Source organism: Phaeoacremonium minimum, assembly GCF_000392275.1.
Source record: "Phaeoacremonium minimum UCRPA7 unplaced genomic scaffold PA7_03_scaffold_435, whole genome shotgun sequence".
NCBI classification, from domain to species: Eukaryota; Fungi; Ascomycota; class Sordariomycetes; order Togniniales; family Togniniaceae; genus Phaeoacremonium; species Phaeoacremonium minimum.
In genome coordinates this window covers 138,260-161,081 of record NW_006921337.1, presented here as the reverse complement: position 1 = coordinate 161,081, position 22,822 = coordinate 138,260, and the positions used below count along the sequence as shown (strand labels likewise).

Below are 22,822 nucleotides of genomic sequence, written 5' to 3'. Positions count from 1 at the left end.
ATGATATAAGTCTATACCGAAGTGCTCCAGTGTCTATACCCCTCCTGTGTGAAGTAGCTTGCCCAGCGCAGTGGTCTGGGAAGGGGTTTGATGGGGGTATCTCTCTTGTTGTTTTCCTTGTTCCTCACAACTCGTGTGACGCGAGATGGGAAGACGATAAATGTCATGAGTCGTGACCGCGCTCAGCGCGCGTCTTGCTGTAGGGCGGGAACAAGAATTTACTTGCGCTGTCTCCACATGGGAGTGGTGACGGCCTCGCGGGGGAAGTTCTCCCACTCCTCGTGGTGGACATAGTCGCGAGCGGCAATGCCATTGGTGCCCAGAGTGCAGACGAGATCGGTATCAGTGGTGCTCTTGGTCTGGACATCATCCCACACGTAGTAGGCGTTGGGGCAAGGCCAGGTGGTGCAGCCAGAGACGGGAGTCCAGGGGTCGTTGGCAGGGTACATCTCCTGAACACCGTTGACGTCCTCAGAGTTGACAATGGCAGAGACGTCAAAGTAGGTCAGGTCGTTCCAGCCGTTGAAAGCGACCTCGCCGAGCATACCGGGCTTGTTGGTCTCGCCGTCAGAGACAGAGTAGAAGTTACCGATCCAACCGGTGGGCACCTCGACAGTGGTGTTCTCGCCGGCCTTGACAACAGTCTCCTCAATGGTGGCCATGCCAGAGTTTCCGGTCCAGTAGATGGTGCGGTCAACGTCGTCGAGGGAGACGAACTTGACAGTGTTGGTGGCGCTCACCAGGGCAGCCGTGGCAAGAGAAGCAAGAGTGATGAACTGCATGTTGATTGTTGTTTGTTGATGTCGTTATTGTTGTGTCTGTTTCAGGAAGGATTGTCTGTGGCTCGTTGCTGAAGCGGCTCTTAAGTATGCAAGGAAGGACAGGCACGAGAATCTAGCCTCAGTGTCTTGGAAGTTGGTAAGAATTGCTTGATGACTTCAAGCTTGTAAAGGACTGGCCTTTGGAAGGAATGTGTTTGTGTAAGGAATGGAGGTTGTCCGAAAGGAAGGATAGACTGAAACTAGCACGCGAGGTTGGATAACACGATCAGAGGAAATGGGGACCACTGGGTTGCCCAAAGGCTTTATAGAAGGGGGAGAATATGGAGGAGGCCCAGGGCCAGTCAGTCGAGCCAGTCGAGCCTGTGTGCCCTGGTCCATGAAGGGGGTGTGGGGTGCCGGGCGGGTTGAGTAAAAGAAACCGCTCTTGGGATGATACGGTGGGTCTCACCACGTCCGCCCTCCGGGTGTAGGCTGGGGAGTCATGGACTACCGTTGGTGGGCCGCCGGCTGTATCGTGCAGTAGACGGAAACTTGGACGCCACGCGCTGGCATCGGGCGTGAATCAAGTAGTGAATCCTGGACCCCTACATGACGGTTGTGGCACTACGCCCAGGTACCCGAGACGGTCCCTTTACCCTGTACGTAGAAGGCTTGAACTGGTGGCCCAAGGGACCGGAAATGGGATCTGGAGTATGTCCAGATCAGTGTGAAGGCTTTGTCCTTTGGCTTGTTCGGACCTCACTCAGACCCAAAGAGCAGCGACAAAGGCCGAAGGCCTCCCTTTTCTGTAGGTTGCGACTTTCCATTGTGGATGGTTGCCAGAGGATAAAGGCGAGTCCAGAAGAGCTGTTCGGTCGCGCGCTAGAGGTGGACGACCCATTGAGGACGCATCTGACAATTGTCTGGACGTCTCCAAGTCCACATGCGCCAAGGGATACGTAGACCCCTGCGAGTCCAGTTGTCCAGGATCAGGGAGATGGAGGCAGGCGGGCGGGCGAGCTGAGGGAGGGTGGGAGAGGGAAACAAAGAGACCCACGGAGCCCAAAGAACCAAGTACTCTAGGGAAACAAAGCAAGCTAACCCTGCTAGCTTTTTTAGAGGCTCCGAAGTTCAGGCACAGGAATGTTACTGGCTGGGTGTTTAGTTCCGGACCCGGTACCTTACAGGCCCCATGTGGCGTGCCCTGACAGGTTCGTGCCGCCTCGGCGCTCAATCGTTGGGAGCCGGCCGCTGGGCCGACAGGCAAAAACAACCCAGCGCCTCTCGTTGGCTTGCACGACCCTGCCAGCCCCTGCCGGCCCCTGCCAGCCCATGCCAGCCAGTGGCCACCCCATACACTGAACTCTGGACACAGCCCACCGAAAAAAGCATTCTTCGAACCACACCCCCTCCACCAGACCACTCCGGCGTACTACTACGGTATGTATGTAGTGCTCGACTCGAACGGCGGTCCAGGAACCACCACGCTGGTGGTCGTCATTCAACTGACTAAAACACAAGACAGAATGAAACAGAGGCGGGTGGTGTTCGTGTGAGGCTGCCCTGGCAGCTCGCCAACCAGCAGCCACTGCCGGCATGGCGCTGTCGTATTTGATGAGCACGGCCGCGCAATGACCAAGTACTGCACTGCACTGCACTGCGATTACCAGAGCACGGGAGCAGTCACCATTGCCGAAAAAGTAAAGCAGAAGAGAAAAAAAAAAAAGGAACCATGTCTTTTTTTTTCGGCTGCACTGAGGCAGCTGACAGGTACCAACCCTTTCGCCGATATCACCATCTGCAGGTACAAAGTGGTAGTTCATGCGAGTCATCAACAGATAATGTGCGATGGATTTAACCGAACAGCCATGCGAGTATGACCACCAAAGGAGCAAGTTGCCTGAGTCTTTGAGCAAGGACTTCAGAAGGGAAAGATAGGGAATGAACGGGAAGATAGGAACTCTTGAGCTGGCCTGACTGGTGAGCGAGCACGGAATGGGTGGTAGCAGAGTCAAACAAGCTAGTCTAGCTGACTTGGTTGACTCGGTGGACTAGCAACTCTCTTACCACCTGACCACGACACTCGGAAGACTCAAGTCAAGGAGGAAAGAGCACTGGCCAGCCACTTAGAAGCCCTCCAGGCTCTGCCTCTGTTTTGGCTCCAGTGACGCGTCCGGGATGGCCTGCGTTTCGATTTGTGGGTGCCGGTGGAGAGTTCTGAGATCGAGATCCATCGGCTGCCCACCAGCTGACAAGCAATGGTCGAGTACCATCCAATCGAGCAACCTTAGCCTAAGGCACGTCTGTCGCTGGAGTCCGTCGCTGATGGTGGGCAACGATAGAACAGATAGTGTTTCTCTATCTGTAGCCTAACGTTCACTGGCCCTTAAATTTGCGTTAAGCTCCGCAGCGCAGTGCAGTAGTGCAGGCGGAATTGAGTGCATGAAGAAGCGATGGCTTGCGATGCGATGGAAGGGTGTGAGGCAATCCTTCGCGCAATCGATCAAAGAAAAAAGAAGCTGGTGGGGGAGGGGTGGACAGCCAGACAGTCCAGCGAGGCACTCTTCCAAGACACGACTGCCGGCGCGCGACATGCAAGCCACGGGTTGCCGTACCATACCTAACTTGCCTCACTTGCCTATCTAACCCATGAGGTGAGATGGTGCTTGGGCGATTGGGATCAGTGGAAGAAAGTATCGAGAGATGCTCGAGCTCTCGCGCGGCGCATCTAGAACATGTTCATTTTGGTGCCGTTCGCGCGGATCATCTCCCTCTCGCGCGCATTCATGCGGCGCAAAGATACCAGAAGAATCCAAGTCGAAGATCCCAACAACAAGAACCTTGTCCAGTGGCCAAAAGTCATGCCTGGATTCAGTCAGAGGTGCTGGCGACTGGCTCTGGCTTGCCAACTTTGCAGGAGGTGTGGGTGACGGATTTGGCCTGGCAGCCTGGCGAGCCTTGCTCGACAGCAGGATGAATGTAAGTAAAATCCCGCAAAGCGGGAAGCGAGCGGTAAACCCTTGCTCGCCATGCGAAGCCGCTTCTGTCCGCGCCTTGGCGGCCGTTACTGTAGGCACAGTAGTGCGGCAATCTGGAAGTCTAGGCTTGCTGGGATAAGATACCACAGGCCTGCATCCGGCTTATCGATACGTGCAGGACGGTAGCCACTGGTCAGGTAGGTCGCGAGTGGTAGCGTACCTTACAGCAGGCTGTAGCGTGAAAACTCTTGCCGGTCCGATAGCGGTTGGCGAGATCGTCAGGTACCCGGCGCACTCTGAATGAGCTACAGTGGGCAACTCCTCTGCAAGAGAGTCAATCTGAACCAACCGGACCGAGTCCCCGACCATCCACCCTCCCAGGAGCACGAAGGTACACCTGCACGAGCAGGTACATCGAGGTTGATGGCTGCAAACCACCAACCGCCATTCGCTGGCGTGAAAAGGCCGGAGTTCTGTTAGCAGCTGTTTGCGAGGTAACTTGGTTCCACATAGTAGGTCAGAATTTTTCACCGCCCTGCCTTACCGCATCTGGGCAATTGAGCCGTTCCACTTCGAGTCAACGCCGTCTCAATCGTGGTTTTCGCTCTCTGGCCAGTGCCATGTGCAGATGGACGGGTTTAAGAAAACCTCTCAAGGATATTTCTGGTAGGCGCTGCCTCGTGGCAAGCTGGTGATCCGACTCAGTGAAGGAAGACGCCACCTTCTCCCGAACATCTCACTGAATCAGTAAGACCGTTCGGAACCTAGCTGCTCCTTTGGGAAGGAAAGAACGAGGTTTCCAATGGTTCTCTGGCGTGAAAACAGACTAGAAGTGCAGCAGACAACCTGCAAGTCGGAGTAGCAAAGAGGTGCAGGCAGCAGTCTCGTTGCCTTACTGCTTCTGGCCCCTTCGCAAGAACTTGACTGGCTCGTCTTACGGCGTCGAAGATACTCCGGATCAGAGGCAGTGACTTCGTCCAAGCCTGGTGTTGGAGCACGCTGGCTTCCAAGCATGTCTAGACCACCTATTCCATAGAAACCCGTAGGAAGGCAATCCGCCATATTCCTTGCTTGAGCGGCTGAATGGAATCTGCGGCTCGCGAGTTCCATTCCGTTTTGACATCGCCAGCTGGTTCCACAATCGAGCGTCGTGTAGTGGTGGTACCTCTTCTATATCTCATCAAGTCGCTCGGGAAACCACAGTCGCAGTACTCCCAGAAGTGTCAAGTTTGTATCGCTGTCTGCACGACATATATCTATCGATACCAGTATTGTAAAGGCAGTACTAGGGCGTCTTCGGGACAAGATCCAGGAAGCAAGGTGCTTTATTAATATTATCGCATGGGTGACGAGCGTTCGACTTTATAATGGGTCCAAAACGAGCTGTGAACTTCGTCAACTCGTGCCGCCGTATATGTCAAGAGTCGTCCACTGTCAGGTTTGTCAATGTGTCTTCTAAGTACTTGTACCAATAACAAAGAAGGTGCGCAACCTTGGTATTGTGTGAAAATGAAAGACCTAAATATCACGGCCTTGCCCACAAGGTCGTTTGGCTCTTGTTATTCCATATTCTAGAGTTCCAGAATATTACGATCAACTCTTTGATCAGATAGCCCCAGAAGACATAATTCTTGCCAAAAGATTCCAACGGAACGATGAAATAATAACATCGCATGATGCCGTATCCCAAAGATAATAGCGAAAATCCATCTTCTATTGGCAGAATTGGACTCGGAGAATGCCAGACGTTGTACTCCGCTGCTAAGAGTCAATGCCTCTGAGGTGGTCAACGTCATTTCAATTACCGAGGGTAATGTCAGGAACCCAAGATAGGCTTCTGCTCTCCACCTTTCAGATCAGAGATCTTGATTGCATCACTTTCTCATGGGGACAGCCTTCAACCGTGCAATTTGCGGTACTAGCTGTCTCGCTTTCCAGATTTGCTGATAAGAGCGCACTGAGAGACTTTGGCGCGGAAACCCCGTCGCGAAGGCATTTGCCAGACTGATGCCGGAGCTCTTCTGTTGATCCATATCTTTATCCAGTCTGATTGGTTTTTCCAGATGACAAGACTTCTGATCGTTGTAGACCACGTATGACCCCATCCTTAGAGACCTGTCAAGATAGACAGGTCGACGAGAGAATCAAGGGGTGAGATGTGCCTGCTCATGAGACGGCTGCTCTTCGGGTCAGACCAAGGGCTATGCCTCAAATGACAAGACCATTCATATGCGATGAAGGCCAATTTGCAACGCATCCTTGAATTCCAATAAGCAGGCAAAAGCCGGTCGTGGATAACTATTATTGTGAGTAGCCATGTGGTAAACACCCACACATAGACAACTCTTCGAGTTTGTTTCTCTTGATATCGCACGATTGAGCGTAGAACCGATCCAAAGCAGACAAGGTGCGACGCAGAGTTATGCAAGAGTTCTCCCTTGGGATTGCATACAGCCATTGATCGTGAATCAGTTCCCGCGATAACGACTAGAGATGTCGTTAGGCATCTCGATCGCGACTTGACTTAGATGAAGCTTAGAACATTCCGAAATTGGCCCAGAAGCACTATTCGCTACACCATTTGCGTCGCGGTTTCCATCAAATTTACACACTTCACTCGCAATGCCGAAAATGACACGTAAGTCATCATTTCAAGTAAGGTCGCGGCTTTCGAAATCATCTCAAATATCCAAAATCCGACAGGAATTCTGAGGCTATAACTCGGCTGATACAGGATCGAGGGTCAGGAATTCTCTCAAGTGGCTATGCGATTGTATTGGAAGGTCTCTCATATGGGTTGCGTCAGAGCATGAGATTTGAAGCGAGTATCCGGGATTCTTTTCTCGGCTTTGTAGAGTAGACTGGCTAATGAAATTGTGCTTTTAGACGTGGTGACATGAGTCCTGGCTGGATACAAAAGTCCAGCCGGCAGCCTTATCACCTATGAGAGTAGAATTACTGTGAAGCTTTCACATCTTGGGCCACCTCCCCTCTTTGAAATTGCTGTGGAGTCGTGGCAGGCAATAGAGTGATCGACAGAATGTCGCTGACTCGTTGAGCTGGTGGAAAGTCAGAAATCGAGCCTTGATAATGGCTTTTGGCTTTGTGCGCAAGTTCGTGTTGAGAGAGAGAGAATTATCTGAAAATCTCGGTTTCAGTTATGAGAAGAGTTCTGGAGAGGGTAACAGGAATGTAGTCGAAAGTTGAAATCAGAAAACCGAGGACGCTCAGAGACACAGCATTGATAGGAGTGACATCTCTCGCATTATCATACTCTTGGACAGAGCCAAAAGTCCGAGGGTGTCGTTGCATATCTTGCGTGTTTCCGCTCTTATTGTTATCATCTGCAGGATGCACACAAAATTCGTAGGATTCGAGAACATTTCGCCTACACCGTTGCCCGATCGACTGTCGTTTCCAATGATGCCAGCGCAACTGGCAGTTGCTGGCCTGTGCTCAACTGTCACTCAGCTGAGCTGGCTGTCATCCAGCTCTGCACTGACAATCTTGCCTATTTTTGGATGCTCTCACCTGCTTTAAACTTTGGCTACCGTTAAGCGATTTTTAAGATCCCGTTTTCGTAGTCATTCCAGGGTCCATCGTCCTCTCAGACTGCAAACTCTTCAGCGGCCGTCAATGACCTCGACTGACCCTGATGAAATTTTTTTCCTTCTCATGGAGCTCAACACTTGCTCGTTGGCCAAAGCTGGCCGAAAAGATTCTGAGCTGCGACGTCATCGCCAAGGACATGCTGATCGAGCCAGAGACGGCACAGGACAGCGGGGCCTGGCGGGGCAGAGATAAGGAAATGTCACCATTGAGTGCCTATCTTCAGCACTGTGGCACCTAGTCCACTGTTTAATGCAAGTGCTTGTACTGGTAATGGGCAGGCAATATATCGGGCGTCCGAGCGGCCTTATCATTCTTGCTGAGAACGAGTCCACGTGCAGCATAATATGTGCCTGTCCAGTGATGTTCGGCAGTCGTTCAGATATTGGCTCTCGGTGCTGATGTCGACAGTTGAAATCCTTCCACCACAAAGTACCCCCCAAAGCAGCTCTCGAGTCATTTTCCTCAGCTTCTTCTTCCCAAGAGTACTCTCGGCGAGATGTTGAATTACTTAAGGTGAGACATGAAGCAAAAATCCGCTGAGCCAGCCGCCACCTAGACGGATGGCGCAGTGCTAGTGGTCGGTGATGGAAGGCCGTAGACATCTCGGCTGAAGGCCAGCTGCCAGTACAGAGGCTCGCAAAGGTAAGCTGGCGGGGTTCACCGACCCATACGAGGACCACTCCGACCTTTGTCGACGAGTGTTGACGAGAGTCGAGGAGATGGATGCTTGGCAGGAAGCGCTTGTTCCGTAGTACGATGATGGACTGACTCGAAAGTCCTGTGACCGCCAAGGGTCTCTTTCCCAAAGTCGAAATCGATACATGGCTGTAGCCAATGACAAATGTCGAAATCTGCAGCCCACCCTCGCAACCCGCACGAGCTATCGCGCTACCAGACTGTTTAGGCAAGAATGCACGTTGATGTTGGCTGGGCTCTTGCTCCGACCTCGTATTGAGGCGACAGAAAGCGGCCGAGAGCCTATTTGCACCGACTGTACAGTATCTGCGTGTAATCAAGATCCGGTACTTTACTCTCTCAGTCTTTGTGAGAGGAGGTGCTTATGGTCCTGCAGTGGAGGTGGTGGGTCATGGCCATCCTGGTCGGTCGTGGAACCTGTCAAACGTGGGTCGCAGCTTCCCAAAGTGCAAAGCTGTCTATCGAAGCTTCCATGTTCATCAGAAGCCATGCTCGAAGCACCACTGTAGACCGCAACCGAGCAGGAGGGCAAGTACCCACCTTGCTTCTCGTCCTGCTCCTGCCATTGCTACCTGAAGCATGATGGGAAGGCGCGAAGCGCTCTTTCTGACAGAGATCATGTTTAGACCTTACTCCAGGCTGTGATCGCTACCGGGCTTGCCGGTGGTGAGAATACCTAACTGGAGATGCACCGATGAGATGAGAAATACTTGGGTAGTGGTGAGGCATGGTAGGTAGAGTTAGGTAGGTGCTTGTCTCTGCGATGAGGTAATGTGTAGGAAGAAGGTTGTTTGTTTGTCTGTCTGTCTGTCATGACAAAGGCACGGAACATAGGGAAAGTGTGACCGGGGGCGCCTTCCAAAGAGACTGCACCCCGGTCTCCATCCCCATCGCCCATCGCGCACGCCTTGCCGTCCATTTCTCTCCTCGAGCGGAGCCCATCATGACTTGATGGTCCCACGAACCCGCTTTTCCGACCTCAGCACTCGCCTTCCGCGGTGAGAGCGACTACCTACCTGCTTGCCCGCGCTCCCGCCTTACCCAGGCTTACACCTGATAAAAGGCTGCCTTGGTCCACCTGCAGTTCCTGCATGAGTCCTTCTCACACACACATCATCTCAAGGAACTACGATCATCTCGACGTATCTCGCACTTACCGAAGTTCACTCTCGCTCGCCGCGTCCAACTTCACCCACTCTCGCTTACTTACATCGACCAACGTTGATCATCTATCAAAATGAGATTCACTCAGTTCATCCCCCTCGCCGGCCTGATGGCCTTCGCCCAGGCTCAGGAGACCGTCTGGACCACCGTCGTTGTCTCTGAGTACACCACCTACTGCCCGGTATGTTGACAGCCTCAACTATCCTGATAAGTCATATAGCTTCTAACAAGACATGCCTTAGTCTCCCACCACCTGGGCCTACAAGAACGTCACTTACACCGTCACTGAGCCTTCCACCATCACCATCACCAACTGCCCGTGCACGGTCATTCACTCTCAGCCTCCCCCAGTGACCACCACTTCTTACTGCCCTCCTGGCAACGCCACGGTGCCTTTCCCTACCTACGCCAACAGCACCACCGTGATTGTCACCACTCCTCCCCCTACCACCATCCTGCCCGGAACCACTGAGATCACCTCTGCTCCCACCAAGACCCCGGTTGGCCCTACCACCACCGCCACCCTGGTCACCGTCAACGCTGCAGACAAGGTCACCAACGGTGCCGGTGCTCTCGGCCTCTTCGCCGGTCTTGCTGCTCTTCTCCTGTAAAAGTGGAGGCAGCTAGGCGTAACTTTCTCTTTAGACGGCATGTCATGATCGAGGTAATCTGAGTGGCATAATCGCCCGGACGACCTAAGAGGAGGAGATTAATCACGGTCATTTCTGAGTGGAACACAGATCACGGAACTTTATATACCCTTCTAGACCCTCATTCACTAATCCAGGCATTTCGCTTGCCGATCTTGCGGGAAAAGGCATTTCGTGGGCATAATTGACTGGCGTAACTGTTTTACGCCGGTAATTATTGGCAGATTGGAGCATATCATCAACTAGTAATCTACAACCTAGCTGGAGGCATCAGTCGAACGCTGGGCAATGGCTTACGTCGAAGCATTCGGAGTTGTGAGAGTGGCTGAGGATAGCAACATATTCCTCTAATAGAGTCTATAATTTTTAATCATTTTGTCATTTTACCCCTGGTGACTTGAGCTTGACTGTCTCTCGCAGCGAATCATTATGCATGTGAATGAGCATTCGAACTGGCTATAAACTGGAAGTTCGCACCACCTTGACTATGGAAGGTTGATGCACATCGCAAGGATGCGCTGGTAACTCTAACGGGGCAATGGGTTAGGTATGCCCACGGGTGTTACATCCATGAAAACGGCAATCCTCTCTGAACAATCAGGTTATCACAGGGTCGCATCTTATGTAGCATACGGAGCCTTCGCCGGTAGCGGGCAGCGGCACAAAGGTCGCATCTCGTATTATCACACTCTATTGCTAGCATCATCGTCACATACCATCCGTCGCGAGGTCGCAGACCGGACAGACGCACAGTGGACGAGGTTGCTTCTTAGGTACTCGTGCATTCGATAGCACAGAAGCACGAACCTACTGCGAAGGTGTAATACTAGATTGGACGCCCCACGATGCAGTGTGACAGCTCTTACTGTGGTGGTGGATGGAGGACCCTACATAGGACTGTACATGCCCACAGATCCAAGCTCCACTCCCCTGCTCCGCGAGCTGCTTGCGTGCTTGTCCAGAGGTGCCAAGGACAGGAGCGCCAAGGATGGGCGAGCTTTTTTGCCTGGGTCCTTGCAGCGATCGTTAGAGCCGGACTAGGGTAAGGCGCAGAAAATCTCGTATCGTAGCGGCGCCCCGGGCAGCGTTCGCTGGGTGGGTTGTATTGGGAAAAGCTATCACGTCATTCGCCAGACCGCTGGGATCCGGCTAAGGTGGACCCTTCCTGACACTAACTGTGGACCGTTGGGCTTACACAGAACAGAACAGAGCCGAACACTACGCCGTGACTGCGATGCCGATGGGTACGCGGTCACTTGCGGCATTACCGTTTGCAGGAAAGGTACCTTGGTGGCTGGCTACCTATCGTGCCAATCGAAAAAGAGCTCCCGAGGAGAAAGCAGAGGGTGAGGTGCGGAAAACGGCCGTTGGCTGGAGAGGCTGCACGAAATATATTTCACTCACATTTTGCTTACTACTTTCAAAGTGGATGACGAACCTGCTGTTATCACATATTGTCCTGCAGCACCTGTGTAAGTCGAAGTGGTCTGAGGATCATATTCAAACGCTCGGACTGGGCGGGACACAACCTGTCAGTGCCGTTATCATGAGGCGGGGGCGGGAATGCAGCGAGATAAGGACACAATATTGAAGATCACAACATGGTTCATGGTTGAATACACACCGGGCTTTAGCCCATGCATGCACAAAGCAAGACCAGGTACCAGGCTGCACACCTCAGTTCAACCGCTCACTCCCCAGCCGCTAAATCCTGCAGACATTGAACCTGCATAGAGTGAAATGCTTCATAACTCGTGTATTCATCTATTGCAGCTTGGTAAACTGTGAGATCAGCTCTCAATGATCCTAATGATACATCAGACTGTTACCATGATTGATGGTGACCGGCATTTGCTAGTATGGGTGATATAGTTACTATGCCTGCTGCACAGTCTCTCACACGAAGCTGGGCTAGAATGGTCGCCGCTCGCTTCGTATTAATCGTAGTCCTCGCTTGAGTTTCCCCGACCTGCCCCAAGCCGTATGATGTATTCGCCGAGGCCCGGTACTCTTGCCTCTATTGCGCCAATAAACGAGCACCTTCTCATGGGTTTAAGTTACATGCTCGTGACGCCCTCGTTTACTGCACGTCTCGTAGTAGTCGCATTATATAGAGTCGTTCGGTCATAAACTGTCGTTTTGATTAGCCGGCTGTTGCGCAGTCTCACACTCATCGCAAGGGAGTGCTCTGATCTGACAATTCGCCGAGTAGGTTTCGTGCGCTTCCAAGAACAAGCGATTGCGCCTAATCACCCGCCTGGTCTGGATCCAACCTCGCCCGAGCCTCTCTTATGAGAGCCTTGGCTTCCTCCACATCCTGGCCATCCTGACATAGCTCAGTCGCAAGGCGGTTGGCTGTTGTGTAATCACCAGAGCGCATGGCAAATCTGGCAAGCCACATGCGAGCCTTACTGGTCGCTGCTGTAACTCCCGTACCATCACCTCCGCCATTCCTTTCACCTCCATCCTCGTCATCTGATGCACCTCCGGGAGAGTCATTATGGATTGCCACAGAGTCGCCCAGATTATCCCCCAAGCTCCCGTCCTCTTGTGCAACACAAAGTTCCATATATGCCTTCGCCTCGTCTACTTCATCGAGGTTGTCATACATGGAAGCGATCTGGAGAAGGATCTCGGGATCCATATGGCCCGGGGCGGCGCGATCAATACCCGCACTGCCGAAGCTGCTGCTGGTCGAGTCATAGTACGTATCAGCAAGGAGGGCGCGTTTGAGCGCTTTGATGCCGTCTCGTTCTCGGCCCATCTTCTGTAAGCACGACCCTATAGCCATCCACATCTTGCCATCCCAAGGTCGCAAGCCAGCCGCCTTCTTGTAGTACCATAGAGCGTAGGTGTGCATCTCAAGCACCTCGTATGTCTGACCAAGGCCGTACCAAGCTCGGTAATCCCGCCGATTTACATCCACGGCTCGGCGGTAGGATTCAATAGCCGCATGCGTATTCTTGAGCTCCACGTATTCGTGTCCCATTAATGTCCAAGCAGAAAGACAGTTCCTGTCAAGAGTAAGTGCTCGCCGGAAGTATTGGACCGCTTTTTCATGCATTGAGAGCAAAGAATAGTAGTTTCCAATCACCACACAGGATTCGGGCCTAAACTTGTCGATGCTGGAGCAAAGATGAGCCAAGAACGCTAATTTCGGTCGATGATTGAGGATGTACAGGATATTAGAATAGTGGTCGAGTGAGTCAAGTCGATGAGGGTGTAAGGAAAGCAACTGGCTGAATCGCTGTTCTGCCGCCATTAGATCCTTCGTGTGGTAAGAAAGGAGAGCATTGCAGGTAAGCAGGAATGATGAAGTGGGAAAGATAGCAAGCATCTGGTCTAGGGCGTTGGCTAAATCGGGAGTCTGTTGGTAGAGCTCGAGTGAAGTATTGAGATGGAACATGTAGGCAACGATGTTGGGAGGCAGATGAGGCATGATTTTGTTGAGCTGAAAACATTAGTTTAAGCCGAAGCAGTATAGGCGAAGAACATACGCTCTCGACACGAGTGATCAGGGATGTCATTTCTTGCCAGCAACCCCAGTTCATTGGGAAAAGGTGAACGCTCCTGACAAGAAAATGCATGGCCTCGTCAATGTTCTTCTCCTTCGCCAAGACCATACCGTACCTTTGTTTCAGGTTAGCAATAAAAGGCGTTGACCAAACCTGAATACGTACAGATACTCTAGCCAACCTTGGCTTCCTTCGGCAAGATGATCATCTGGAGTGCTTCGATCGTCAAACCATAATTTGAGATACCGACTGACTACTGGTAGCTGTTTATTCACTGCTGTTCCAAGGTCCTGCGGGCCCATAACCATCTCAGAATCCTCGTCTTTTCTCTTCTCTCCGGACATGAGTTTCGCGTACAAGGCCAAGAACAAGCTTTTCTGGCTGAGTTCGGGTAGAATACTCTGCTTCGAGGATCTGTATGAACCCGATAATGCACTGTCCTTGCCCTTGCCTCGGGGAGAGATCACGGACCCTTCCCCGCTTGGTGATAAGACACTAGACAGCAGTGAATCTGGTAGGAAGACGGCGGCGCATCGGTCGTATTCTCGACAGTCGAAAAGAGATTTGGCAAGGAGATATTTGTTAAGCTCCAGAGCCTCCAGTTGCGCTTCTTCTTCATCAACATTCGGTGTTAATACCGCAGGAATAAATCCGCGCTGTGTTCGGGTCATCTTGGGCTCATCGTCTTCGGCCGAGTTCTCGGGAATCGCATCCAGCAGCTCTGCTGCCCTAGACATGGTGTCAACAACGAGTTGCATCAAGTAGACCAAACAACGATATACCATTTAGCAGACTGGTACAAACAGCGCTCGGAGCACTTGACCACGGCATCCTGAAGAGCTGCGCGGAGCTGAGCGGTGCCCTGTTCGTTGAGCGGCATGGCGGCCAACTAGGACTTGTGTAGTGGTTGATGCCTTCTTGTGTGTTGATCGTCGAAGGCATGATCGCGTAGCGCGTCACAGCTCACTACCTAGGTACCTAGGTAAGTGCCCTAGCTAAGAAGATCCCGTAGTCGGTACCGATCTGCTCACCGCCTGGCCCTTGCTCTAGCGCGGGGTAGCCCATCACCCAGTAGACTATACCTACCTTCCTAGGTAGCAACCCCGCTGTCGGCCGCCCGCCTTCTAATTTTGTTTGAACCTTCCCACTTTCCAACGAAGATACCAAGCACACTAACAAGATTAGTGATTGAATTGTAATGAACCAGGATAAATTGCTAGTAATATGTACTCTGCCTAGTGGACGGGCGTACAATCGCCCACTACTTGTTTGCTATGGAGACCCCTATCTCCATCTTGACAGCTTTTCTACTCAACACACCCCGCAACCTTCTCCCTGAACGGCGATTTTCCTCAATTGAATCTTCTTCCAAGAAGTTGAACTAATCATGGCGCAAAAAACCACACTGAAGGAGTTCGAGTCCATCTTCCCAAAGCTGGAGGAGGTCCTCCTGGCACATGCCCAGCACTACAACCTCCCGAAAGGGGAGCTTGCTTGGTACAAGGCGGTAAGTCCTGAGAATCACCATCAGCTACAACAGGCACAAGTTTGGCCATAGTCTGACCATTCGCGCATCGCGCGGCCTTCATAGAGCTTGGAGACAAACACACTCGGCGGAAAATGCAACCGCGGCATGTCCGTTCCCGACTCGGTGTCCCTGCTGCTCGGCAAGGCACTTTCGGAGGAGGAATACTTCCACGCCGCGACTCTAGGCTGGATGACGGAGCTGCTGCAGGCCTTCTTCTTGGTCTCTGACGATATCATGGACAGCAGCATCACCAGGAGAGGCAAGCCATGCTGGTATCGCCAGGAGGGCGTGGGTATGGTCGCCATTAACGACGCCTTCATGCTCGAGTCCGCCATCTACACCCTGCTGAAGAAGTATTTCCGCTCGCACCCCGCCTACGTTGACTTGCTCGAGCTCTTCCACGAAGTCACCTACCAGACCGAGATCGGCCAGCTGACAGACCTCCTCACCGCCCCCGAGGACAAGGTCAACCTGGACAACTTCTCCATGGACAAATACCGCTTCATCGTCATCTACAAGACCGCATACTACTCCTTCTACCTCCCTGTCGCACTCGCTCTTCACCAACTCAACATTGGCACCCCGAAGAACCTGAAGCAGGCCGAGGATATCCTCATTCCTATGGGCGAATACTTCCAGATTCAGGACGATTATCTTGATAACTTCGGCCTGCCGGAGCATATTGGCAAGATTGGAACTGATATCATGGACAACAAGTGCTCATGGCTCGTCAACCAAGCTTTGGAGATTGCGACTCCTGAGCAGAGAAAGATCCTCGAGGAGAACTACGGTCACAAGGACAAGGCCAAGGAGGCTGTCATCAAGAAGCTGTACGATGACATGAAATTGGAGAAGCGCTACCAGGACTACGAGGAGAAAGTGGTAGGCGAGCTACGGGAGAAGATCTCCAAGATTGACGAGAGCGAAGGCTTGAAGAAGGAGGTTTTTGAGGCTTTCCTGGCCAAGATCTACAAGCGCAGCAAATAAAGCGCTATGGCATGCCTACTAACATCAAATTCGCTAGAAAGTGAATTGCTCAAAAGTTTTGACGAGAATAGGTAATGGGGGTTATGCTCAATAATGTATAGAATGAGGGCATATTAGGAAGCCGAGCCAGTACAATAGAAGTACATAATATTACGCAATCAAACGAGATTTGCTCAATGCCATGTTTCAATGTTGGCATTAATTGTCTCCTCTGCTATTGATGATACATTATCTCCAAACCCATTGTAACGCCCTAACAGATGTTGCCAAGCTTCTGCTTCAATTTCCATTTTATATCTACAGATTGAAAGTATAAGATTCATTATTAGTCATCGTCATCGTCAGAGAAATCACGACTCGATAACACAATAGCAGGGATTTGAGCCGGCATCGTGACGCTCCTGCTGGGCGGGAGTATCAATTCTCTTGGTGCCGTATCCCGTCCCCTCTCTGACGGCTGTCCTCGAGCTTTCGGCATCGTTAGAAACGCATGATCTCTAGCTCCACCACGACCTGCGGCTTTCGATGGCAGTGGAGGCACCGGGGGCACCAGTGGCTTGAAATCGCTCCCTCTGAACGGAAGGGCATTCGTGCTGATCGATCTACTTCGCTGTCTTTCGCCATGAGAAGTCTGTGGGCGTGCGCCCAGCGTCGGGCCGGACGCATCCCTTCTCAGGGGCATATTTCGCGAAGGCACCGCAAGGAATCTCGAGCTCGGTGACTGTGGCACGGAGATCAGATCTATAAGGTATTGCCCTGGTACAGCTTGAACACCTCGGCCAAGCCCGTCCCGGGACCATTGAGGCGGGTCTTTGAATGTCGTTGAGAAGTCGAGCAGTGGTTGCGGCTTGCCACGCCGTCGCTTCTCATCGTGTGACGACACACCAGATGAAGTGCTAGGTCGAGATGGCGGCTTTTCTTGGATAGGCCTGGTGCGAGCTGTATGCTCAATTGCGGATGGAAACCAGCTCCGTGATTCGCTCTGTTCTTGTGAGCCATCTCCCCCTTGACTACTGCTTGGGGAGCTGGTTAATGGCGGTGACCCGGCTCCAGAGAATGTCTCCTTTCTCGCGAGTTCTTTCTTCCTCTGATCATAGGAATCGCCTAACAAACCCGTGGAAGCGAAAGGCTGTTCAGTCCTGGTATCTATAAGTGGCCGTCTCACGCTGTTTGAGTCGGAATCAGAAGGCGAGGTGAAGATCGGTTGTTCGGGTTTAGTCGTAGCATCTAGGAACCAATCCTTGCCAAAATCATCAAGAGGCTTGTCGAATCGAGTGAGATCTACCAAGGGTTGAAACTCCCCAATCGAATAAGGACTCTCGTCGACAGAGACTTTGAGGCGGTGTCCATTAAGGTTGATGTGACTAACCGATTTCTTGACTTGATGTTTGGTCGAAGCAATCTGTGGTGGTTTCTCCTCGATTACCTGCGCCTTTTTGTTGACTAAGTACCAACTCCGCCAGCCTTGAACAAGCGAATGAAACTTCTGTGCTGCTCTTAGATCATCGGTACAGAAGTAGTGAGCGAATCCTTCAGTGGTAGCAAAATTGGCCATCTTGTACTGGCTTTTGATGGCGTAGCAGTACTTCTTTGGCGACTTCAAGTGCTTCTTCATATGCGCCTCATTTGGCGTGTAGATGTCGAAGTCTGATAGATGGCATAGGGTAACAACATCTTTGTCAGTGGGATTCGGATCAGCCTTCTTCGAGCTGAATATTTGTCCGCCTTCCAGAAGAGTGATGAATCGCTTGTTCCACTTTCCAGCCTTCTTCGCGTGGTGCATCTGTAGGATAAAACCTCGTGGAGGCTGTTCCGTTCGAGGCACCGAGGAGATATCCAACTCCTTGATGCTGTCCAGCGTGTCGGGCGGAAGAATGAGTAGTGTGTTCTGTGCGTCCCGGTCCCACGAGTTCAGCACTTCTTGGACTCGCTCGTAACGCCGAAGACGACGTTCGAGACCTAAATGAACATAATGCTCAACAATAGTGCTGGTAGCGGTACTTATAGGATTATTGGTCGACTGAGAGAACCCCATTGACTGTGAACATTCGAGAAGAATGTCTACCGTGGTCGTGTCGGAAGCGACAGGTATAGACATAGAAGACTCTTTGTACCGAACTGTGACACGCTTCTTGTAACTTAGCCATGGCTCGTAACATAGATGTGAATTCACTTACTCTCTCGCCACCATTGTCCATTGGCGGCGGACTGTCCCTTTGCGGCGTGCTTCGTTTACTACGAGATTCAAAAAACGACCTGGGAGACGATGTCGGCTCCAAGCTTCCAGCACGACTGAAGTCTCTGGAAGTGATTGACGATGCCGGCGACATTGTCGTCGGAGACGATTTATAGCCTCTTATCAAGAATGGGAATCTGTCGAACACAGGACTTCTAGTCTTGGCTTGCGGGGTCCTAGATGCCTGAGCTGCTGCTAGTTGTGACTGAAGGCGCTCAAGATCCTTCTTCTTTTGCTCAGCAATGATTCGGTCGGTTTCTGCTTCAAGTCGCGCGACCTCCTCGGCCCATCGGGCAGCCTCCTCTCTCTCCCTTCGCTGCCTTTCCTGCTGTTCCCTCCTAATCTCGTCTTGCCGACCGCGCCGCTCACGCTCAGAGTCGTAGCCGTCGTCAATGTGCATATCGTCTACATCGCCAGCCGCAAAAGGCGAAGGAAACTCGTGAACATGTATTGTGTTCTCAGAGTCATACGGCATAACATTCTCGTCGTAGAATTGTGTTTTGTTAGGAGTTCTTGGCTGAGATATGATGTTCTGTTCCTTCCGACCCAATGACCTCAAGGACCTTAAAGATACCCGGCGTTTGGATGGTGTATGCTCATACCCGGACTCGCCAAAGTTTCGAGTTCTACTAGGTGTCGTAGGTCGTGAAGAGAAGCTTTGCTTCCGCCTCAGGGACTTAATTGATAATCGACGTACCAAGGGCACCGAAGGAGTTGTTGGCACGTCCCTATGGATATTCGCATGGCCGCCATCAATCGTTTTGGCCCGCTTCCTGTAAAGGGAGCCAAACGTTGATTTTATGCCATGACCTTCCTCTAGCCCGCTGTCCTCGGCCAGGCCTCGTCCCACCGACTTTCTGACTTCTGAGACGCTGTTACGTCGCACACTGCGATAACGGGAGATTTGTGGTGCAGGCGCAAAGTCATCATCGTCGGCTGACATGGCGAAAGCTCCTGGGCTCGTCTCAGGAGGCTCTCAGTCGATATTGGACAGCGTTGCTCAGTCTAAGTCGGTCACGCCCGAAACAATCTTCAGCGCTAGGACGCTGTGATGCCTAGAGGATCCTACACTGGCAGGTCGACCCAGAGGCTGTTTGGGATGTCCTTTTCACTATTCACGATATCCAGATTCGAAGTCATCCAACGAAGCTCGAACTCATGGCAAACGGCACGAGTGTAAGAACGGAAAACTTGGGTGTGTAGCAGCGAAGAGAGAAAACGCGGGAGATCGGGCGAAAGAAAATCATGGTAAACTTTGGGTTCCGCGAAAATGCATGCCATATTCTTGACGTGTAACGAACATTCGTCACGTAGACGGTACACTTGTACCTTGGAGAGACGCGATCCACCCCCAAGGCGATTGGCATGTGCCGACCAATTTACAGCACCTGGGCTCTTAGGATAGCGTTGGGAGGCGTTCACGCCAGCCCTTATTGCGGACTCCCCATTCCTCGCATATAGGCCATAGCTGCACTCGCAGTCGCTATTGGGATATGATGCACGTCTTGTGGAGTTTGCGCCACGCCGCGTGGGATATTAAGGTAGCATTCGCAATCACTTCCGTGCTGTCTTTCTCTTTCTGTCGATAACCGCTCCGATTGGGAAGCACTAGCATGCACTGGAGCCAGACAACGCGTCGGGACGACCCAAGCAGTACCTGCAGATATCATCCGGGATTACCTCTTCAAGTTAATGAAAGAAGGCAATACCGGTTGGTGAGACACGTAAGATTGACAGCAAAAACAAGAATCGTGCTGGTTCCTCGAGTCTGGGTAGCGCAGTTTTGTCTCTGTTAGTGGATCACCAACTCATCCCTCGATAGAGATTGTGGGAAATATCTAAACACGTATCTGTATTACAATCTCTCATATGAGCATGTTAACTCTACTTCCTTCGGATTTTCTTTGGCCTCATGGCAAGCCCTTTGACAAGACCGTCTATTTTCTGTACGCTTTGGCTTGCCATCGCCACCAACCCTTGAAGTCTTGGGTTGAAACATTGATGTCCAGATCCTTCAGAGCCTTTGTGCTCAGATGACAGTCATACGGGCGCTGAACACTCGCGTTGGGATCATTTCCCTCTGTGTTTGCCTCGATTCCATCGATTGGAAGGCCCATGATCTCACCAAAGAGCTGGCAGATCTCATACTTGGTGTACTTATCCTCACTTGAGAATTGTAATACACTGGGCAACCCGCGGCGATCGGTCGTTCCTAGATACTTCACAGCGATGTCTATTGCCGGTGTCAGGTGTGGAATCCCCAAAGTGTTCGCGTTGAAATCGACAGAAAAGTACATACCGTGACATACGCGACCAATATCCTCAGTGTTCGTGGGATAGCGCAACGCCCAGTGATCCATCTTAACCTTTTCCCCCGGATTCTGTACTTTCCAGACAGAATCCATCAAGACGTTGACTGCACTCTCGGATGGAGTCTCCGCAGGTCCGTAGAGAACAGGCACCCTGAGCACTACCCCGAGACCCTGTTTGCCGGCATCTTTGTATGCATCTAGGACAGCATGCTCCCCGTCGAGCTTCGTCTGGCCGTACAGGTTGGTCGGCCCAGTAGGAGCATCCGCCTCATACGGAGCTTCACCTTCCCTGCCCGAGAAGACATAATCTGTGGAGATGTAAACGAGCAAGATCGATCGCTCCGCACATAGTTTGGCAAGATCTCTTGAAGCCTCAATGTTTAGCTTTCGGGTGCCTTCCGGGTCCTTGTCCACCTTGTCAGGGAATCTGTTTGCCGCGCCTATAGAGGTCAGACTGGCGGCTCAGCGTCCCCAAGGAGTAAATTGTAGTGCTACTCACAGTGTATCACGACTTGCGGTCTGCTCATTGGTAAGCGCCTGCAAGCATTTCGATAGAGGGAGGCTTACTTCGTCGTGTCAAGAGCCGCTCTGACTTCGTCCACGTTGCTCAGGTCAACTTTGAGTATGGAAGAGCCATCAGCTCTTGAAAGGCCTGTGCCTTTGGCGGACCATTCACTGCGCTCAAAGGCCTTCACGACCTCACGGCCGAGGAGGCCCGTAGCGCCAGTCACTAGAACAGTCTTCCCGCTCATTTCAACCTCAATCCGCAGTATTGGTGAGAGTAGAAACGGCTGCTTAGTCTCTAGGTTGATGAGGCAAGATGGGGTTGCGCGAGGTGGGGCATTATTACCTGTAGCTTATTTACGTTACTGTAGTGAGTAACTATAACTCAAACGTCATTTTCATTTGTATTACGGTCTTCGCAGAAATCATAGCCATTCTGAACATTTTGGTTGGAAAATCTACTGGACAGAAATCATCATTGCTGTATGCCCTTTTATCCTGGCATGAAAACCTCTAAACTGCTACCCGCACCAGCGCGAAGGATACGCCTGCATCAGCCCGTATGGCTTATGAATCCTCGACTTCGTCGACCTGATAGTCAGTCTACCTCGACATGGATCGTGATCTGCTATTCCTTTTGTTTTGCCTTTCCGAACGCCTTCATGTCCACTTTTGCGGACCTTATTCAGTAGAGACAGTCAACCAACAAGAGGCTTATGCGGCACCGCCGTCCTGAGCGCCGAAGCGAGGTCGGTTCCACACGCTCTGGTGATCTCTCGGCTTCCTCTCGCTCTTAGCCGGTCCGATTCTCAAGGCCCCGTCAGCATACGGCTGGCCATTGAACGCAACCTCAGCCCTGCTGGCCTCTTCTGTGGCGGTAAAGTCCACGAAGCAGTAGTAATGATTGCCGGGCTTGTCCTGCGATGCAGCAGGCGGCGCAATGGGCTTGCTGACAGACTCACTAACATCGTTATTAGCACCACGCCTGAATGATTGTGAGCAAGGACAACGAGGCTCACATGTCGAAACCAGCAAACAGCTCGCGCATGTTCTGCTCGCATTCCTCCTGGGTCTCCATCCTCGGCAGGCCGCCCACATACAGCCGGCGCTTCTCCTCGGTGGCCGGGTCCGGGGTGCCGCCGTAGCTTCTCTCACGCGGCGCCCAGTCGCTCGAGCGCTGGCCACCAAAGGGGCTGCCCGAGGACCGGTCCTGGCGGTCCCCGCGCCGGTCACCGGTGGACTGGTACTCTGACTGCGGCTTCTTCTGCTGGCAGGGGCCGACTCTGAGCTGTCGGTCCCGGAGCGTGATCCCGCCCAGGTTCTCCAGAGCAATGTCGGCAGTCTGCTTGTCCGCGAAGTCCGCAAAGCAATAGCCCGGGTTGCGGCGCGTCTCATGGTTCAGGCTCATCTTCACCTTGGCTCCCGGGAAGCCGCTGTCGCTGAGCAGCGCCTCCACCTCGGCGGCCTCGACGTCGTACGGCACGTTACCGACGTAGATGCGACGGCCCTCCGCAGCAGCCGGGTCCTGCTGCTGATCACCGCTGCCACCGGCGCGGCCGGCGTTGAAGCCGCCGCGGCCATAGCCAGAACGGCCACCGGGTGTGCGCCAGGCAGACTGTGAGCCCGCGCCGGGTGAGTTCTGACCAGCATTTGGGGACTGTACCCGCCAATTGCCCGACGAGCGCCAAACTTGAGATTCGGGAACTGACATGTTGAGCTTGTGGTTGAGCTGGTAGATGTCAAGTCTGAGGTGAAAGTCGGGCTGTGATTTTGTGCCACAAGCTAGACTTTTGCGCAAAGTATTAGCTTCGGAAGAAAAGACGCGAATTTCTACCGCGTCCAGGTAGAGAAGTTTCTCTCTGCTGACGCTAGTGGCCGA

At 52.3% G+C, this 22,822-nt stretch overlaps 7 protein-coding genes across 7 annotated transcripts; 2 read left to right on the top strand and 5 right to left on the bottom strand.

The window, feature by feature from the left end:
- Window positions 1-218: 218 nt before the first annotated feature.
- On the bottom strand, window positions 219-782 carry UCRPA7_5815 (putative dnase1 protein; the record flags this gene model as incomplete). Its single annotated transcript, XM_007918359.1, has 1 exon — window positions 219-782. The coding sequence occupies one exon, from the start codon at window positions 780-782 to the stop codon at window positions 219-221; it is 564 nt and encodes a 187-aa protein (XP_007916550.1).
- Window positions 783-9,284: 8,502 nt separating this feature from the next.
- UCRPA7_5814 (putative spi1-like protein) lies at window positions 9,285-9,822 on the top strand (the record flags this gene model as incomplete). Its single annotated transcript, XM_007918358.1, has 2 exons — window positions 9,285-9,392; window positions 9,454-9,822. The coding sequence occupies 2 exons, from the start codon at window positions 9,285-9,287 to the stop codon at window positions 9,820-9,822; spliced, it is 477 nt and encodes a 158-aa protein (XP_007916549.1).
- Window positions 9,823-12,106: 2,284 nt separating this feature from the next.
- Window positions 12,107-12,850, bottom strand: UCRPA7_5813 (putative anaphase-promoting complex subunit 8 protein; the record flags this gene model as incomplete). Its single annotated transcript, XM_007918357.1, has 1 exon — window positions 12,107-12,850. The coding sequence occupies one exon, from the start codon at window positions 12,848-12,850 to the stop codon at window positions 12,107-12,109; it is 744 nt and encodes a 247-aa protein (XP_007916548.1).
- A 1,913-nt stretch (window positions 12,851-14,763) lies between these two features.
- Window positions 14,764-15,891, top strand: UCRPA7_5812 (putative farnesyl pyrophosphate synthetase protein; the record flags this gene model as incomplete). The annotated part of the gene is made up of 2 exons (XM_007918356.1): window positions 14,764-14,883; window positions 14,968-15,891. 2 exons carry the CDS (start codon window positions 14,764-14,766, stop codon window positions 15,889-15,891), a joined length of 1,044 nt encoding a protein of 347 aa, XP_007916547.1.
- A 602-nt stretch (window positions 15,892-16,493) lies between these two features.
- On the bottom strand, window positions 16,494-18,089 carry UCRPA7_5811 (hypothetical protein; the record flags this gene model as incomplete). The annotated part of the gene is made up of 3 exons (XM_007918355.1): window positions 16,494-16,612; window positions 17,005-17,779; window positions 18,069-18,089. The coding sequence occupies 3 exons, from the start codon at window positions 18,087-18,089 to the stop codon at window positions 16,494-16,496; spliced, it is 915 nt and encodes a 304-aa protein (XP_007916546.1).
- A 1,975-nt stretch (window positions 18,090-20,064) lies between these two features.
- UCRPA7_5810 (putative methionine adenosyltransferase 2 subunit beta protein) lies at window positions 20,065-21,191 on the bottom strand (the record flags this gene model as incomplete). Its single annotated transcript, XM_007918354.1, has 4 exons — window positions 20,065-20,360; window positions 20,427-20,879; window positions 20,939-20,958; window positions 21,007-21,191. 4 exons carry the CDS (start codon window positions 21,189-21,191, stop codon window positions 20,065-20,067), a joined length of 954 nt encoding a protein of 317 aa, XP_007916545.1.
- A 466-nt stretch (window positions 21,192-21,657) lies between these two features.
- On the bottom strand, window positions 21,658-22,654 carry UCRPA7_5809 (putative rna recognition domain-containing protein; the record flags this gene model as incomplete). Its single annotated transcript, XM_007918353.1, has 2 exons — window positions 21,658-21,904; window positions 21,963-22,654. 2 exons carry the CDS (start codon window positions 22,652-22,654, stop codon window positions 21,658-21,660), a joined length of 939 nt encoding a protein of 312 aa, XP_007916544.1.
- Between the last annotated feature and the right edge of the window lie 168 nt (window positions 22,655-22,822).